Raw genomic sequence first — 20405 nt, 5'->3', positions numbered from 1 at the left:
ACGACCTCAGAGATCATACTGATTCCAAAGCGAACAAAGGTTACAAGGCATTAAGGATGCAAAAGAAAATTCCCCTCGCACTGAAGAACCGAGTCAAGTTACAGCTCCGAAAGCTAATGTTAAGGTTTACATGGCAGATTAGTGCACAGTACATGGAAAAAAAACTAGTTACAGCAGATTGGTTCTACATATTTGCATGGAGGGTGATGATCGTTCTATTCTCCTTAACCTTCTTCTGCAGTTAAATGTCGAATACAGAATGCGCTAGCTAGTAGACTGTTTCATGGCCCCTCATCGCGGATGGTCTAGTGGCTCAACAGCGGTTCTGAAGAGAAGAACATAAGCCTTATCGACAGAGAAGTACAAGAAACCTCCCAGAGAGTGAGTGACATAGGAACCAAAGCTAGTTCCAACAATGCAATGCCAAGCAGGACCATATGCCGTATCAAATTCCTGCAGGCAAATGAAAACAATATCATCTACCAACAACATGGGGAAGATTGATAAATTGCAGAGTCACCAAACATCCAAATCCTGGTTAAACAACTAATATGCATGCAACCAATGTTCTGGAAAGCAATAGCCTCAAGTAATCAGCAGATTAGTAGAAATGAATACTAGAACCCAGATTATACATTCAGCAGGTTTAGGAGGTTACAGGAAACTAATAGTAAGAGTAAAAGCTAATAGTTAAAAATCATATTATGAAAGAGATGCACAGAGATAATATTGCAGCAGCAGCAGCAGAGACAATGATTTTCTACAGTCTCAGGTACACCAAATGCTCAATATAAAAGAAGAGCAATGCTTCATAAATGGAGGACATAATATTGCACTAAGCTGTAAGAATGAAAACCCAAGAGACAACAGTCAGAAAACCTATAACAAATATATTCATAGTGACAAATTAAGGCTATTGGTCCAAAGTCTTATGTATGCTAAAATAAATTATTGTACACAGATAATAATAATACATATGTTTTTTGTCAAGAATCCCTTTTTGGATATTAGCATTTCAGAGATCCATTTCAGTTAACACTAACATAGAGTAGAAGTCCAGATTGCTCTGATCCTCCGAGGTGCTTGTACCAACATCTTTGAAGATTAATTCCTTGTTACACATGTGGGGGGACAAACTAACAGTAGTTGCTACTTGCTAGACAAGACAAAGATGGCATGGCAACAAAACACAATAAATGAAGTGGAACATAAGATTGCATTCATTCAACACATTGGCAGAAGTTGGCGAAATCTAGGTCCACTGCTAACCTATGTCGAATTCAGAAGGTCCACATAAACAAGATATTAATGGCTACACAAAAGCAGATGGTTTGCACTAATAGTGCTACGGACTGAGGTAATGTTTTTTTTAAATGAAATCGATGGGTGGGGGTGGGGGTGGGGGTGGGGGGGGGGGGGGGGGGGTCGTAGGGGTGGGGGTTGACAAAGAGTCCCCACCTAATATATAGAGGTAATGTTTTCAATATAGGAAGGGCGGGCCTGGTGCAAGCGGTAGAGTCTTACTGCCTGTGACCGGAAGGTCCCGGGTTCGAGTCGCGGTCTCCTCGCATTGCACAGGCTTGCCACTGACACCCTTTCCCAGACCCCGCACAGAGCGGGAGCTCTCTGCACTGGGTACGCCCTTTTTTAATGTTTTCAATATAGGGACCAAATGCCATCTAACATTTAGAAATATCAATATGTCCTACTTTCTTCAAGATGCTCCTTTCAATAACTCTAACAGACACTGCATTGTGATCATGAAACAGTCCTGCTAAAGTTTAAGATGCATACATGACATTTCATGACTGGTCATCTCTAACACTGTCGCCTTCCTCATCCAGATCGCCTCTGCTGTACTGATGGGCGAACCAATTTGCTAAAGAGTATGCAATGCAACAAGTCGTATTTACTAGGCAGGATGTAAAGCTACCTAATGAATTCCTCAAGGCCTGCCTCTTACCGTGGTCTTTGGCTGTATGGCTATAAATAACTATCAAAACCAAAGTCATAGCACAATTCTCACACAACTACAGAAGCACCTCGAGGAGTTCCATTCATCTCAGAATAATTGCAGAGAGGACAAACTGAATGTGAAACTGGATCTCTGATTTTAAACCCCTCCCCACAACAAGGTTTGTTACGAGTTATGACTAACCACTGTGGGGACTAGCCAGTTAGCCACATTTCCTACAATCTCAACATTAGTAGGAGTAACACCTACCCAAACGGCCGAATCAAACCCAAATGCACAATTGCATACCCGCATTTCTGTATATCAGGCCCACAACACATGATCTCCGTGCGCTCGACTTAGCGACACAAAGACAGGCTGACACACCTTCCCAAGAGAAATTACCTACCGAGATACAGGGCGGACGACGGTGGCATACCTTCTTGAGCGCGAGGGCGAGGCGCTTGCTGTCGAGGCGCGGCATGGCGGCGATGGCTTCGTAGGCGAGCCGGACCGCGCGGCGCTGCAGCGGCAGGGGCATGTCGGCCGCGCGCACCCGCACCGACACCTTCCTGCTGCCGTCCTCCTCCTTGGGACCCCCGTCGTCCTTCCCCTTGATCTCTTTCCCCTTCCCGTCCCCCGCCTCTTTGGCCTCCCGCTTCTCCTCCTCCTCGGCCACTGGCTCCGCCGCCTTGGCCTCCCCGCGCTTCCCAACCTCAGTCTCCGGCTCCGGCTCCGGATTCGGTGGCGCCACCTCGGGCTCGGGCTCCGGCTCCGGCTGAGGGGCGGCGCTGAGCTTAGTGCGGCGGATGAGCGAGCTGAGATAGCGGCTGCGGCGCTCGAGCTCCTTGGACGCCGGATCCATGGCGGCTGCGCGCCTGCGCTGGCCGCCGGGGACGCGGCGTCTCGGACGGGGACGGCTGCGGGTCGCCTCGCCTCAGCTGCGGCAGCGGGCGAGCATGCCTGCCAGGCCCGGTTGGCTTGCTGCCGTTCTTCGCTTCTGCTGTGGGGGCGCTTCGGCTGTTCGGCAAGGGAGGAGGAGCGGGCTGGTCGCGTCGTGGTCAAACCACGCAGGACAGGACCGCACTGTGCGGCTTGTTTTGTTTGGGCTCGGGGGGCGGGGATGGGGCGGTGCGGGTGGGGACTCGGGGGGCCCCTCCCGGCTTCGTGCGATGAGATGGCCATGCTGTCTGGTCTGTGTGTTGAGTGTTGACCGCACCTGATGTCCGTGCACGGCGGCACCGGCACCGGCACCGCACGGTGTGCCCGGCATGGTTTGCTCCGTCTGTACTGTGCTTCTTTTTCATAGTGCCAAGTTTGAATTTTGAGGTAACTAAAAAGGGCTTGAGTGGACGACACAACATAAGGTTAGCACCTGATGTCAGCGGTGAAGTCACTGCCCGGTTGGACGGCAGGGCTTCTCGCCAAAACGAAATTCTTTAATCAAAGAAAAAAATTATAATGTGTTAGCTAAATATTTTTAAATACGATATGATACCTATAGGGTGTTCATCCGTCCGGACCGACCCCGCACACACTGTGTGCTGCCCGCACTGCCCGCCTGCGCTGTGTGCCGCGAGCCCCTGCGCGCGTTGCGTGCTGCGCACCCCTACCCGCGCTTCGCCCCCCGCTCGCAGAGACTAAAGCTGAGCTACAGAGACTAATAGGCAGCGATGGTGACGTAAGACTAGAAAATGACACGGACTCACCGCCTCCACCGCGTCTCCTGCCACGGCTGCTCTCCATTCACCCGCCGAGGTCCGTGCCGCCGATGAGCTCCACACTGGCGACCTTTGCGCCACTCCGGGGCGTCAAGCTCCGTACGTTTCATGCGTTTCAGATGTATGTTTCATTTGGATGTTGCATGTGTTTCAGTTGGATGTTGCAAAAGTAGATCTGGTATTGCATATGTTGCAATGGCTATAAATGTATGTTGCAAGTGTACGTTTCAAATGTTTCAGCTATTTTAGACGTACGTCACAAATGTTTTATTTGAATATTGCATATGTTGCAAGCGTATGTTCCAAATGTTTCCTGTTCAGATTTATGTTGCAAGTTGTAGTGGCTACACACATATGTTGCAAGCGTATATTTCAAATGTTTCACTTTGTTTTAGAGGTATGTTGCAACAAATGCTTCGGCAGCAGCCACAACAAGCGGCGGAGAGAGAGGGAGGGAGTAGCAGGCGCGCAACATGCGAAGTAGTATGCAGCACACTAGCCACAATGTCTTCTCATCTTATTGGCTCGCGGGGATCCGCTTCCACCAGCGTCTCTGCATCCGGACCTGTGCCCGTGGCAAACGTCAGCCACGTGTGCTTCAGTTTGAGCAACCGTCGCAGGTTCGCAGCACCAGGGAGCCAGTGGGTAGAAGATCTCCGCGTCGCGTCGCATCCCTGAGAGCCACGGCGAATCAACCGTCGCCTTCACCACTTCGCTCTTTCCGTATTAATCCCACCCCTCCCGTCTATGCTCCCCCACTTCTGCTCGCTCGATTCGATCTCGACACGCGCGGGTGTACGAATGGATGCTAGCGTCCACGTCCATGCGCTAGCCACGCCAAACAAATATTCTAGGATTTAATGACGTTATGTTTAAAAAGAGAGGGAAAACTATCTCGCTCAGCCCTTCCAAGTATTTCAATGCCTGGCTTGGAGGTTGCCACGGACAAACCCTCTCTTACTATTTAGGAAATCACAAATATTTTTCTATAACTAGATAGAGCACGAGTAACCATGATGACTTTTAAGTCTCATGCCCCATTTGGGCGAGCTCCGCTCTCTAATTCTTCAGCTTTGCTCCTTGATTTTCCGATGGAGTGATTTCATTAGATTTCTAGGAGAAAGTAGGATTTTTTGCTGATCCCCACCATAATATAACAGAGAGCAGGGTTAAGCAGGGTTTTTTTAGCTCCCAATGTGTAACATAAATAGAGAAATGATTTTCTGCTGATGTCCACCTGAATCTGTTGATATTTTAATCATTTGGCCGGTTGAAAGTGATTTTCTTAGGAAAAGCTGAAGATGAAGCTCTTCGAACCAGCCCCTCAGACCCCTGTGTGGGATGCTAAGAAAATTATGCCTGCTTTATAACCAGCCTTGACCATTTCAAGCAAAAGGTTCGTGCCCATTAGCATCCCACGGGTCTGTTCTTTTATATATATAAAAAAACGGCTGAAATTAATACGCAGGGGTGTTCGAGCCGAGAACCTTTTTCAGGTTCACCTTTGGCTATCCAGGCCCTATCCGAGTTGCGGGCCGAGCCAAATGTAAAATAGACATCCTCATGCTCCTCATTCTCCAATCTCCATCGGATGTAATTCTCCACGAGACATTCTATAGCTAGAATTGATTCTCTAGGACCATGCGATTCTGTGTAGGAAGTGAATTAGGATAAGGGCGCGTTTAGTTGGAAATTTTTTTTGGTTTTTGCTACTATAGCACTTTTGTTTGTATTTGACAATTAGTGTCTAATTATGAACTAATTAGGTTCGAAAGTTTCGTCTCGTGATTTCTCACCCAACTGTGCAATTAGTTTTGTTTTTCGTCTATATTTAGTACTCCATGCATGTGCCGCAAGATTCGATGTGACACTTTGGGTTGAAAATTTTTGGAATCTAAACAGGGCCTAAACTACTTTTTCAACGCACAACCTCTTAGTAATTCATTCATTTAAGAGAATAACCTTACACAATGAGTATTTAGTTGGGAAGCTGCTACTAGATTCAACCTACAACATGAATATAGAATTACTATTTAGTACAGAACTGTTGGCAAGCTACTTCTGGATTGGATAATTGGATTCAACCTAGAAGATGCTATAGAGTTCTGCTAGAGACCGATAGCTGAAAAGTACTATTCGCTGATTTATTGTGAGAGAAAAACACGTACTTTTTCAGCGAAGGAACAATATTTTCCTCTCACGAGAAATCAACGTACAGTACTTTTCAGCAAAGCTAATAGGGCCGTCAAGAAGATTCAATCACAAAATGCCGGGAGTGAGGAAACACACAAACACTGCACACTTTATAACCAACAACAATATTCGATGGTTGCAGCCTGCAGGCTAAAATTGCAAGCGCAACTGGGCAGAGATCTTAAACAAAGTTGCATCAGCGCTAATCCAATGCTATGCTATCAGGGTTCATAAACTTTAAAAAATGATCATACTACCAGGTCAACTATTTGTCTATTTCACTTTTCTGTGCTCGCTCATACGGTGCTTTACATTCCTTGACTTTCGTCCGGTTTTTCCATCAGCAATTGTTCGTTTTCAACTGGATTTACATAAAAAACAGGAAACTTCCACTTGCAAGAAATGAGCTTCACACAAAGTCGATATTAAAATAAGCAGGGGCTCTGCTTCTTTGTTAGACAGGTTTTCCATAAACAAGGCTTACGGAACGTAAGTTGGCAACAAGTGATGGTTAGGTTGAGATTCAAAGGAAATATCACAAGACAGTGCCAGAAAATAACTGAGTTCCTGAGCATAAAGAGAAATATAGTGGGCAAAGCAAAACTGCACGCACAAATTTGAATCTAACACACCATTCAAAGAACAGCCATTATAGCAACCATTGGACGATCTAAACTTCCAAGAAAGGCAGATTCTGTCAAGGGAAAAATCTACTAACACATTATGTTAAAATTAAAATCCAATGCAGTGTTATCAAACTTTCACCAAACATAGCCTTGAAAGCATTCATGCTTCAGAATGACACAAAAAGAAAATGGGCGTGCCAAAATTGTATACAAGGAAACAGGTTATGGGGCCTTTGCCTAAACAGTTCCACAGTATCTAGTTCCTTCCAGCAAAACTAGCTGCAAAACCAAGAAATCAACAGCAAGGCAAATATTAACAGCAAGTAGCTCAATGTCTTAATAAATTAGTCAGATAGCAGCTCTGTTCGCCATTAAAAGGAAATTGAAAAAAAAAAGAACAGATAGCTCCAAACTATGCTATGTCTCTGATTCTGAAAAACAGAGCGCACTGTTTTCAGTACAACGTGCTAGCAGAACACAATATAATATGTGAAACAAGCAACCAAACTCGAACCAGTACTCAGTTAATCCACAGGCGCAAGTCGTCCGCAACCAATCTGGACTGCTAGACTTAAGACCTAAGATAACCACAACATCAACAGGGCATTGTAGAATGCTAGCAGCACTAAATCACATATATATCAGAAAACAAGCACATGGGACAAGAGATATCACAATCACAATAACGAGAGTTTTCTGGCAATAAAATGAAGCAATTGTTGGATAAATTCTCCATCTGCCGAACTTTATGAGCAATGCATATCACCATCTTTACCCAGCATGGAATCGTACCACAAAACCATAACTAAGTAGATGCATCTGAAAATACTGAAGTAGTTCAATAGGACACTAAGGCAGTAACTAATTACGGGGAAAGAGACGATCCATTCACCGGGCGGCGTTAAGCCCGAGCAGCATCTGGCCATTGTCGCCGGCGGGGATGTAGGAGACGTTGGGCGTGCGCGCCAGGACGCCGGCGATCTCCTTAGCCGCCTCGATCCTCCTGAGCTCGATCAGGCCGTTGCCCGCAGTGGTCGTGGCCTCGGAGATAAGGCGCGCGGCCTCGCTCTCCCCCTCGGCGCGGACGATGGCGGCGCGCCTCTCCTGCTCGGCGCGTGCGACGAGGAACCTGGAGCGCTCGGCCTCCTGCTGCGCGACCTGCTTCTTCTCGACGGCCTGCGAGAACTCCGGCCCGTAGGCTAGGTGGGTGATGGCGACGTCGTCGAGGACGATGTTGAACTCGCGGGCGCGCTGGGTGAGCGACTCGCGGACGAGCGCGGAGACGTGGGGACGCTCGGTGAGGAGCTGGTCGGCGTTGAACTGCGCGACGACGGCCTTGAGCACCTCGTTGCCGATGGATGGGAGGACCTTCTCGTCGTACTCGAGGCCGAGGGAGTTGAAGATGTCCGGGAGGTGTTCGACGTCGGGGCGCGACAGGACGCGGAGCGTGAGGTTGACCATCTGGAGGTCCTTGGTGCCGGAGGTGGAGGAGAAGCTGTGAGGGCGAGTGCGGATGTCGAAGATGAAGGGCTTCTGGAGGATGGGGACCAGGAAATGAGTACCCTCTGACGTCGTCTGCGGGAGCACGCCGCGGACGCGATCGAAGATGACGGCGCGCTCCCCGCCGTCCACCGTGTAGAAGGACGTGGAGGCCGCGGACGCCGCCACGCCCAACCCCACAGCCACCTTCGCCATCCGCGTCAGGAACGACACCGCCGCCTGCCCGCCGCCAGCCATCGCCTCCTCCTTGACCTTACTTGCGGTGGGGGATTGCTCGCTGCTGGAGAAATTCCCTTTGGTAGTTTGGTTTGGGGTTTCTAGTGATTCGGCGGCGTGGTGACCTGGGGGTTTTAAGCCGTGCACGGGACGCCGCATCTCCTCCCCTTTCTTGGCAGGGAAGAAGATGAAGGTTCCAGTCAGCCGTGTTAGGTGGACGGCAGCGATGCGGTAACGAGATTCGTGCGTGGACCTGCTGCGGATTGGGCCTCGTGTTGGTGAGGGTACTGTGGGCCAGCGTGTCCGAGGAGGCCCGCGTTCTGGTATCTTGGTGGCCGTAAAGGCGTAATCTTAAAAAAGAAAAAGAAAAACAATTCTAGATTTGTACTAAATCAAAAAAATGATTAATTATATAAAATATTACTAACATTTATATCTTTGTAGCATAAAATACATGATTAATCTAACATACTTATTCGGTACGGAGTACCTATTTGAATAGGTCTGTTCAATATCAAAATTTAATGGCGAATCGTAGCTAAGCTGTTTTTGTGTGTGTGTGTGGTGGAACCTATATGCCTCAAATCCAAATGCCTCAAATCACTCTATAGGCAAAGTGAACCACACACTCCCACCAATCTACTTATGCTTCTGTTCTCACTTCACATGAAAAGATTAACTGAGGGTTGGCGGTATGGACTCTAAAAACTTTATATTTTGGTCAGTCCACCCTCAAATACCAATCATGGCGCTAAACCCCCAAATGTCTTATCAACAAACACATGGGTCAGTGGACCCGATTCAAACTAGGCCAAATGTTACATACTCTACCTTCAAGCATCTCTGGGTCTAATTAAGGATGGCAACTCCACAAATTCTTAGAGCCGAAGCTGTGAAGTACATAATATTTAGTTATTTACACATTGAGACTGAAGGAAAATATCAAGTTTAAAATAGATATCTAAGGGGCTTGATTGGAAATAAATACAAATAGAGTATGATTTGAGAGTAGAAAAGTTTCACTGGGGATGTCGTTGCATCCATTAAAACACGACCCTTTTACAATATGTTTTAGTTCCTGTACATTACCGTTGAATTTCACATCTTTTGTTCTCTTGGAGGTACTTGTTTGCAGTGGTAAGATAGCAGTTTGCAGTGTTGTTGTTCGCTAATGGCTGCTAGGATCTTTGACTCTATGGTTATAAGCGGGTACTTCGAACTGAAGGTTCATCACGCGGGGTGTACGTGTTATGTAACAGTAAAGGCAACCTAGTGGCGACCATGATGGTGCCTAAGGCTGTCTACAACAGGAGGCCTATTGCGAAACCCAAAATTAAAATGGGTCTCCAACATAATATTTATAGCCTCCAACATAGTATTTATATGAAAGACCCATTTTGGATGCCAAGTGTGGGGGATATGACCCCCGGTATCTATAAGACAAGACATGTGCCGCACCATCAGAAGTGGCCCAACCCACAAGATCAAGGCGTACACGGCACAAGTCAACGTGCACCGTAAGATATTGTATAGTACCAAATAAGATACTTTCCTTATAACCCTATCCCTCTAGAGTATATAAGAAGAGGTAGGGCCCCCTAGACAATATCTACCTACATCTCATATTCAATATAATACACCAAAGACACAGGACGTAGGGTATTACGTCGATTAGATGGCCCAAACCTGTCTAAATCGTTGTCTCTACGCCTTGTGTCACCATCCGGTTCCTGATTACGTGCACCCCCACCGACAAATCTACCATCGCGGGATACCCCTAGGTGGACTGTCGAGCATCTTTTGCTGACAGTTGGTGTAACAACCCAAAAATCCACACACTGAAAATACCAACTACCAAATTTTTCTTAAAAACTTCCATGTGATGATGAGTGTCATGTATAGTAACCCAACCTAAGAAATGCATTAGGTCTAACCCCAACCCAAGTTAACACATAAGCATGGCATGTCATTAGTTAATTGCGTTTATTTAAATTCTAACAAATAAGTGTTGCATACATTGAATGTGATTTGGATCTCCATTTGAGTTATGATATGCTTAACAACTCCAATAAATTAGGTGCACCAATTTGGAATTCAAATTTTAGAACCAAATTCGAATTCAAACAAAAGAGATGAAATGATAAACAAAATAGAAAAAGAAGAGAAAGGATGTAGGCCTCGCAACGCCTCAGGCCTGCTCGGCCTACGCCAGCCAGCCAGCCCAACCGGCCTGCCAATCCTTTTCACCGTCTTCCCAGCGCAGCGCGCGGCCCACGAGCCGGCCCAGCGCGTCGCCCACGCTCGCGCACCCGTCTGCCTCGCTCGCAGCCACTGGCCGCTGGACCCCGCATGTCAGCCGCACCCCCCGTCTACAGTGTCGTCTTCCTCACCCTACGCCTCAACCGCCTACGCGACCGGCGCCCGACAGCTGTGGCAGGGGCGGGCCAGGGGGTCACGCCCGGGACATGACCCTGTCCCCCTTGCGCCGCGCCCACGCAACCCCGCACCACCGTCTGATGCGATGCATCTGCCTCCACCGCACGATGCCATCCACCCTGGGAGGCATGGCGCTCGGCTATAAAGCCAGCCCGCACGCCGCTCACTGCCCGGCGCCCTAGCTTCTCCCTCAGCCTCCGCCAGCCGCTTGGTGGCCCAGCAGCCGCACCACACCGAGAGTAGAGGGCCGAGAAGGAGATCGTGAGAGGAGGATCGGAGCCCCGCACGCTGCCGAAGTCGCTAGAGCCGAAGGCGACGCCATCGTTCGTCATCACGATCGCGGGTCGGCACTGCACGGCACTGCTTCCGGAGCTACATGGCCGCAACTCGACACTGCACCGCCATCCTTTCTTCCACAGCACCCACGGTGAGCCCCGGTTCATTCCCTGCTCGCCACTGGACCTTGCTACTCCGGCCATGGCGCTTCATACCGTGAGCGCGTAGGCCAAGGCCATCCCTGGCCTCTAGGCACACCAGCATCAGCACACTCACATTGACCGTGACCATCCCCGAGCCCTTGGACGCTGTAGGCCTCTCTAGGTTCCCCAGACGCCGTAGCCGAGCACGCATGCCGCGCTCGCAACGCCGCCGCCATGATGCAGCCACCACTAGAGCACCAGACCACCTCCGAGCACTTGACCACCAGTCCGAGCACCAGACCACTGGTCCGAGCACTTGACCACCAGTCCGAGCACCAGACCACTGGTCCGAGCACTCGACCACCAGTCCGAGCACCAGACCATAGGTCCGAGCACCCGACCACTGGTCCGAGCACCGACCGCCGTGGCCAGTACCACCAGGAGCGCCTGGTGCCTCCCTGACTCGCTCGTTCCATTCGCCGTGACCACCCCGCAAGAGCCCATAGTGACCCGCGCGCCTTGCCGTCGTCACCATGTCGCCGTGGCCGCCGGGAAGACCCTACCGACCACCTAGAAACTGGAAGTCCTGCCCTGAGCTCTGGACGCCCTCGCCGCGTCCACACGGATCTGTAGGAGCCTACACGCCCCACTGTGACGCCCTCCGAGGCCATAGCCACCACACCGACGCCGCCGACATGATCGGAAGGCCGTCCACCGTGGCCAAAGCCACCGGAGGCCCTGGAGGACCCCCTCGACCTACCCAACATGCCCGCTGGAGCATTGTGACGCCCATGCGCACCACAGAGCCGGCCAATGCCACTGCACCCGCGCCATTCCCGCACGCCGGTTGTGCTCGAGCCGCCGTTCACCGTGACCAGTGACTTAGGATGCACCATCCGTCGCCCTGACTCCACCATTGCAGTCGCCATGGCACAGGGAGGCTTTTCCCCACTCTATTGGATGCCTGAGCCATTGCGAGAGCTCGCCGATGAGCACGTCGCCGGCGGGAGCGCGCCGTGGAAGAAACAGAGGAGAAGGGGCAAGGTGAGCAGCGTAGCCCTGCACCCGGTGCACATGAGCCGAGCCTAAGGAGAAATGACGATGGGCTTCGGTCCACCATGGACCCTGCCTTAGGACCATGGACCAGGAGCGCTGGTCCACCGTGAGCCACACGGTGTGAGCCGTGCTGCGGACGAAGCCCAATAAGAGCCCACGGCCGTGACGTGGCTGCGCCACAGCACGCCACGTGTTCGGCCCGGCCCGGCCCACACCGGCCCGACCCGAGCCCACTCAAAGCCCGTTTGAGACCCGGCATGTATTGACCGTTGACCATCAATGTTGACCATTGACCTAGCCCCACATGTCAGCAGCACAGACACGCTGGACCCACACTGTCAGATGCTGACGTCATGATGACGTCACGAGGGACCCACATGTCTGCGACCCAAGAGCCCCTGGACCCACCTGTCAGCTCGGAACCGAGACAATGATGTCATGCTGATGTCAGCAAGCCACGTGGACCAACCACAGCATGACACGGTGTCAGCCCAGGATTAATTCAGCCTTTATCCATTTTAGAAATAGATTTAAACTTCAGAAATTCATAACTAATTCATACGACCTCAGAAAAATACTGAAACCAGGACCAAAATTCATCTAAAATCAAGCTCTACGCAATGAACTCATGTTTGAGTGCATTTGACTCTTTTGAATTTTCATTGCTTCTTTGTGCTACTCTATAGACGTCGCTAACGCGACTATAATGCAAACGTTGCAGACTCGGAGGAGAACCTGACAGACGAGGACCGTGAGTACCGTGAGGAGAACGGAGACGACTACACTGAAGGTGCCACATCCCACCCAATCTCGTAGCACCTATTACGCATGGCTAATATAGAACTGCTATCGCTTTACTTTACTGCTACAATTATATTATGCTAGGACTTGCATGGTAGTATGCTTGCTTGAAAGCCTTTACCTTGACGCAACCTTACCCCTGCATACCCTGCTATTAGGCTAGACACACGCTTACTGCTATATATTTCATTACTTATACTTCTACTATGCTTATACTACGTGCGTGGTGGAAACTGGTGTTACCTGGACTATGGGGAGAGTGCTGCGTGTGTGACTTGGGTGTGTGGAGGGTGAGGGTTGTGTCGACCAAGTTGGAGTATACGACGAGCCTAGGGGCAAGTCTTGCCTATGGGATGCTACCTGGGCACCCCTGGAATGGATACCTATGGTGGGTAAAATGGTATATGAGGTGGACCTGGGTGTGAACCTGTGACGGGTGGAGCCCGGGATGGAGGTGCTGTGGTGGCACGGTAAATGGAAACCCTGATGGAGACATTCTGGCTTGGTCATCCCTAAGGACTTACTAGTACTCAGATTCACCGGGAAGCCTTACGTACCACTCGCCCTATATGGTGCGGGACGGCTGGACTACTTGGTAGGATATTGCCACTACTGCTAGGTTGATAGCGGACTAGTGTAAGGAGGTACGGGGCCGGAGGATTTCCCCCCACACCCTTCCGAGACTTCATGGAGACCTTGTGGACCCGGCTCATGACTCACAGTTTCAGCCACCCCAGACTTGACTTGGGGTGAACCAGGGCTGAATGGTAGAGTGGCATTATCCTAGGCTAGCAAGCAGCCGGAATCAGCCTAGTTGACGACGGTCAGCGAGGAAGGCGGATCTTGTGGTTATGTAAAACCTCTGCAGAGTGTATGGTTGATCGATCGATACATGTGCCGACTTGTCGGCTATGGACCTTTCCTGGGTTTCGCTTAAACTAGATAGTGAGATGAGTCCTTCTCTTCTTCCCCCGTGAGAGAGTGTCGGTCGTAGCCAGGGGCTACGGGCCTTGAGACAGTGCCGAGAGGGAGTTGGCCTGTCGACTGAGCGATGGTATGGTATGGTGATGGTATGGAGATGGTGGTATGTCGATCCTAGGATCGAAACCTGGCTCGGAAAAGGGAATGGAGTGGAATGTGTGTGGGAATGGTGTTAAAACTTGACAAACTATTATATTTACTTGATATGCTAATGCATAGGAAACCCCAGCCTTATAGGTTCACTTTGCTTATACCCAACTTGCATCCAATTTCCACAAAGCAATGCTCATAGGGTTGGGAGTGGCCAGTACAAATCGTACTGATAAATTTTGGCACACAGGTTCTGCTGAGGAGTATAGCTCCGAGGAGTTTGACGGATGAGGGGTTCGTGCCTACGCTCGAGTTTGGCGATCTTATCTTCAAGCTGTTCTGAATGAATGCTACTTTTGATTCCGCCAATGCGGCGATGTAATAAATTATGTAATTCGCACTATTTGTACTCTGATATTATCGTTGTATGGATGTGATATTCGACTGGAATTTGGGTAATATGATCTACAACGATCTTATTACACTTCGACGCTGTGGATTTCCCTTCACGGAAATTGGGGTCGTTTCAGTTGGTATCAGAGCCATACTTGACCTTAGGACGAAACCCTTAGAAATGGACGATAGAATAGGACGTGAACAGCCCTTCTTTCGGTTATATACCGACCCTGCATTTACTTTTATGCAAGGCTTATCTATTATTGACCTGCTAACACCTGTCCCCTTGAAACATGCAGATGGCAACGAACGTCGACTGGCCGCCACTAGGACCGCTACCTCTGGACCACGCCAAGCTTACCTTTGACCTACGTGAGCTCGGGGGTTTTGCACAGACCCTCTGCCGAGTTCTCGTCACGTTAGGTGTCCCCGACGAGCTTGTCAAGGTCACCTGCACCGGGAAGCCAGCTAAGGAAGGAGGAATCGAAGGACCGATTAGTCACCTCAGTGGAGTTCCCAGCTAGCACTACCTTACCTTCTGTCCCAGCTTTCACCGAGTTGACTATAGAGGACACTAGTCGAGGAGGGACTGCGAGCTATCTCACACAAGGCACTTCGCAGAGTGATGAGGGACCACTACGAGCACCTGAAGATGATAGAGTTCCGTCTACTTCCCTAGGCCCTCGACCTCAGCCTTACCCCCAGTGAGCAGAGTTTCGCAGCAGGCAGAGTTATCCTTGCCGAGGAGGATAGATGCCTTCGTGTCTCAGCTATTCACCTACTGGAGCAGGATAGGTACGTGACCTAGCTGGAGCAGAGGAGACGTCAGGACCAGGCCCTTCAGTGGGAGTACCAGGAGCGAGACTCGCAGGGAGCACAGGAGCGAGCTAGTCTACTAGGAGACAGTTGCCAAGCTGCAGGACGAGCTCAACCGTCGTGAGGAGGACCACAGAGCCAAGGTCGCTGACTTACAGGACAAAGCAGCCGACCTAGGCAACAGGAACTGCTACCTCGACAGCAAGGTCTTGGAGTTGCAGAGTGAGTTGGATGACAAGAAGGCTGAGTTCAACCGTAGAGGAGACAGAGAGAGATCCAAGGGGATTGATATGCTGAAGATCCAATCTCGGAACAAGACCCTGACTCAGGAGCTAGAGGAGTTCAGGAAGAAGGCCGTTCGCAACCAGGGTCACCTGATCGAGGCACTCAGGCAGACCGAGTACCTACAGGACAAGTGTGAGAGGACATGGCAGGCTTGGCAGAAGTCTGACAGGAAGCGCCTCAGGGAGATGAAGGGTATGTGGGATCAGCTACCCAAGGAGGTTCGCAGCAAGACGAAGCCTAGGATAGAGGAGTTTGAGTTAGCCCTGACTCGCCTCAACCTAGACGCCTGCCCTACCCTACCTGGAGCCAAGCCTACTGAGGAGCTCGCCGAGGCTTTGAAGTACGTGTCCCGACTTCACAAGTCTGACGAGGAGATCGAGATCGAGAACAGTCGTATCCCAGCTGCGGTGTACGAGTTAGAGTAGATGACCCTGCGTGGTCATGAGTCATGTCAGTAGCTTCCGTAAGTTGTACCCCATGATGTACCCCTTATGAGATGTATTATGAGACACTATGAGTAGAACGATTCTCGCACGTCTTCAAGTGTAGCTACTGGAGATGATGCTATGTAATAAAAACCATGTAATGAATGTTTCGGATCTTATTGCATCTTTATGAATCTTATTGCTTCTTTGTAATGAGTGTTGGATAGTATAAATGTTTTCTTTAAATCGTCAAAATCATGTAATCATATTGAATTATAAGCACTTATGGCACAAGCACTAAACTCTCTATGATCCGTGTTGCAGATGCCGAACCGCCGTTCTAATCGCCTAATGAATCGAGGACGTGCGCCCACCCCTGAACCAGTTGAACCCAATGGGGGACGTGGTGGCAACAACCGTGGTCGTGGCAGTGGCCGTGGACATGGAGGGATACCCTTCCACCTGGAGAATACTCCGCCGCCTGAGGAGAACATTCCACCACCACCACCACCGAACCTGGCAGAAGTGATGGCACAACAGACCTAGCTTCTTGCAGCTCTTGTTGAAGGAGCAAACCGTCGCTAGGGAGGTCAGCAGAATGACTTCCAAAGGAAGCTAGAGGGATTTCTGAAGCTAAGGCCACCTACCTATGATGGCACCGACCCTGACCCGCTTGTAGCCGATGACTGGCTCAAGGAAATGGAGAAGAAGCTTGACCTCACTACTTTCACCGATGATGAGTGTGTTGGAGCTAGCCACACACCAGCTCACTAGGTGCAGCACGTGCCTGGTGGGACTAGTTTCAGTGACTCCCATGAGGACCCTGCCCACATCTCGTGGGATGAGTTCGCTGAAGCATTCACTGAGTATCACATTCCCAAGGGTATCATGGAGGCCAAAGCCGAGGAGTTCCGCAACATCAAGATGGGAAAGGACAGGGTGACTGAGTACACTACTCGTTTCACCAACCTTCTGCGCTATGCACCTTCTTATGTTGTGAACTCTGAGAAGGAGAAGCTGTACTATTACCGCAAGGGACTTAACCCGCACATCAAGCTGAAGTTTGGCGGTATTGAGAGCAACACATTGCGTGCTCTGGTGGATCGCTGCATCCAGATTGAGAAGGACCGTGCTGAAGCTGGAGAAGAGTACAGGGATAGGAAAGCGTAAGCCTGAGGAGTCTCTCCGTGGTCGTGATCGCAAGAGGTTCCGTAGAGATGCACCATCCAGGGAACGCTCTCGCCATAACAGGGATGACAACCCTGGATCGAGTAGGGGAAGTGGAGGCTACACCACCAAATACTCCCGCCCTGCTCAGGATCGTTACACCCTGGGACCGTTATGCTCAGGACCGCAACAGTCAGGACCGTTTCAACCGTCCCCGCACAGCGAATGAACTGCCCAGCACAGAACCGCTCCGCACCAAGCACTAGAAACTGGAAGGCACCCGCGTCAACCCCTACAGGCGGTACGCCTTTCACCTGCTTTGCTTGTGGCCAACCAGGTCACAAAGCCGCTGAGTGCCCTCAGAACTCAGCTGCATCAGAAGTCTCAGTTCAAGGGATCAGCTACTCGTGGACGTCTCAACCATCTGGACGCCGAGGAAGCACAAGCTGCCCCTGACGTTGTGTACGGTATGTTTTTAGTTAATGGCAATACTGCATCAGTTCTATTTGACTCTGGAGCAACTTGTTCTTACATATCATCCAAGTTTGCACGAGAACATGACCTATCTGTAACCCCACGTGAAGAGCCTATCATCACCAGCTCACCTTTAGGAGACCTAAAGTGCACCCACATCTGTAAGGGAGTGAGTCTTACCATTGAGGGTCTTATCTTTAGAGCCGACCTAACCCTGCTACCTTCCACTAACCTAGATGTCATCTTAGGTATGGATTGGTTAACCATTCACCGAGGTATCATATCATGTTCACCTAGATATGTCCAAGCGACCCACCCATCAGGCCAAGTCGTTAGATGTGAACCCCAGTCTAGAAAGTCCACCTCTATCCTATGTGCCCTTAAAGCAAGTTTAGAATCACAAAAGAGGAGAAGACAGTTCATGATGTGCCAGTAGTCAGAGACTATCCCGATGTATTCCCTGAAGAATTACCGGGTATGCCACCAGACCGTGATGTAGAGTTCATCATTGATCTGTTACCAGGAACGGGACCCATTGCCAAGAGACCCTATCGCATGTCAGTTGATGAACTGGCTGAGCTCAAGAAACAGCTTGATGAGCTCATCTCAAAGGGATATATCAGACCCAGTGCTTCACCCTAGGGATCCCCTGTTCTGTTTGTTAAGAAGAAGGATGGCTCAATGAGAATGTGCATTGACTACCGGAACTTGAACGCAGTCACCATCAAGAACAAGTATCCCCCTACCAAGGATTGATGATCTGCTTGATCAGCTTCGAGGTGCCAAGTATTTCTCCAAGATTGATCTCAGATCAGGCTATCATCAGATGAAGATTCGAGAAAGTGATATCCCGAAGACAGCTTTTGTGACTAGGTATGGTCAGTTTGAGTTCACCTGTGGTGTCCTTTGGACTCACGAATGCTCCCGCATACTTCATGAACATGATGAATAAGGTTTTCATGGAATGAACTGGATAAGTTCGTGGTGGTATTCATTGATGACATCCTTGTCTATTCAATCCACCGCTGAAGAACATGAACATCATCTGAGAACGGTGCTTGAGAAACTAGCCCAACACCAGCTATACGCAAAGTTCAGCAAATGTGAGTTTTGGCTATAGGAAGTTGCCTTCTTAGGCCATGTACTATCAGCTGAAGGTGTCGCAGTTGACCCAGCCAAGATTGAAGCCGTGAAAGAGTGGGATCAATCCCGTAATGTGACAGAAATCAGAAGTTTCTTGGGATTGGCTGGATATTATTGCCGATTCATCGAAAACTTCTCCAAGATAGCCCGTCCAATGACCAATCTTCTGAAGAAGACCAAGGAGTTTGAATGGACGCCCGAGTGCGAACAAAGCTTCTAGGAATTGAAACAGAAGCTTACCACAACTCCTGTGCTATCATTGCCTGATATCAGCAAAGATTTCATGGTTTATTATGATGCATCCCGTCAAGGACTTGGTTGTGTATTGATACAAGATGGAAGAGTAATAGCTTATGCTTCTCGATAGTTGAAAGAACACGAGAACCGTTACCCAACCCATGATCTGGAGTTAGCAGCAGTTGTACATGCCTTGAAGATCTGGAGACACTACTTGATATGCAACAAGTGTGATATCTATATAGATCACAAGAGCTTGAAGTACTTTTTCACTCAGGAAGATCTAAATATGAGGCAACGCCAATGGCTAGAGTTGATCAAGGACTATGACCTAGAAATTCACTATCATCCGAGAAAAGCTAACATAGTCACAGATGCTCTTAGTCGCAAGAGTTACTGTCACACCTTGATCACTAAATCAGTACCACCTGAGCTCAAGGGAGAGATTGATGATTTCCAACTAGAGATACTACCGCATGGCTTGTTGAATGAGCTCCGCATACAGTATGATCTCACAGATCGCATCCATCAAGCTCAGAAAAGTTGTGAAGAGATTGAGTATCTCCATGGTCTGATGAAACTAGGCTACAAGACCACCCACCAGGAAGATGAATAAGGAACTATCTAGTTCAAGAACAGAATCTGTGTTCCATCTGACCCAGTACTACAAGAGGAAATTCTGTCGGAAGCTCACGATTCCAAGTACTGTATTCACCCTGGAGGTTCAAAGATGTACCAAGACCTGAAGAAACACTTCTGGTGGAAAGGCATGAAGACAGACATTGCAGGACATGTGGCACGTTGTGACACCTGCAACAGAGTCAAGGCTAAACATCAAAGGCCTGCAGGATTGCTAAAGCCTCTTGACGTTACCCGAGTGGAAATGGGAGAACATATCCATGGATTTCATAGTTGGATTGCCTCATTCACAGAAAGGCAATGATTCCATCTGAGTGATTGTTGATTGCTTGACCAAGATTGCTCACTTTGTACCAGTAAAGACCAAGACCAACGCCGAGAAATTAGCGGATCTATATGTTGAGCATATTCCTCAGACTGCATGGAGCTCCCTCTAGTATTGTATCTGATCGTGGTCCTCAGTTTGTGTCCTGATTCTGGGAAGCTCTACACAGGTCCATTGGAACCAAACTTGACTTTCAGTACCGCTTATCACCCACAGATAGATGGACAGATAGAACGAGTAAATCAGATCTTAGAAGACATGCTTCGCGCTAGTGTACTGAATTACGGCTCTGATTGGGAGAAATGCCTACCCTATGCAGAGTTCTCTTACAACAACAGCTACCAAGCCAGTATCAAGATGTCGCCATTTGAAGCTCTGTATGGCAGACCTTGTAAGACACCTTTGATGTGGTCCCAACCAGGAGAAAGATCATTCTTTGACTCCGCTAAGATTCAAGATGCAGAAGAAGGAGTTGCTCAGGTAAGAGAGAATTTGAGAATTGCTC

General features: G+C 49.4%; 2 protein-coding genes across 2 annotated transcripts; both read right to left on the bottom strand.

Moving 5' to 3' along the window:
• Positions 1 to 75: 75 nt before the first annotated feature.
• On the bottom strand, positions 76 to 3020 carry LOC136474075 (uncharacterized). Its single transcript, XM_066471689.1, has 2 exons — positions 2394 to 3020; positions 76 to 453 (listed from the first exon to the last, which is right to left on the bottom strand). The coding sequence occupies exons 1-2, from the start codon at positions 2817 to 2819 to the stop codon at positions 292 to 294; spliced, it is 588 nt and encodes a 195-aa protein (XP_066327786.1). The 5' UTR covers positions 2820 to 3020; the 3' UTR covers positions 76 to 291.
• A 3466-nt stretch (positions 3021 to 6486) lies between these two features.
• On the bottom strand, positions 6487 to 8348 carry LOC136474074 (prohibitin-3, mitochondrial-like). Its single transcript, XM_066471688.1, has one exon. The coding sequence runs from the start codon at positions 8229 to 8231 to the stop codon at positions 7383 to 7385; it is 849 nt and encodes a 282-aa protein (XP_066327785.1). The 5' UTR covers positions 8232 to 8348; the 3' UTR covers positions 6487 to 7382.
• Positions 8349 to 20405: the final 12057 nt, after the last annotated feature.

The sequence above is a fragment of the Miscanthus floridulus genome, chromosome 8 (assembly GCF_019320115.1).
Source record: "Miscanthus floridulus cultivar M001 chromosome 8, ASM1932011v1, whole genome shotgun sequence".
NCBI lineage: Eukaryota > Viridiplantae > Streptophyta > Magnoliopsida > Poales > Poaceae > Miscanthus > Miscanthus floridulus.
The sequence above is the reverse complement of the archived record's forward strand: the minus strand, read 5'-3'. Positions and strand labels throughout refer to the sequence as shown.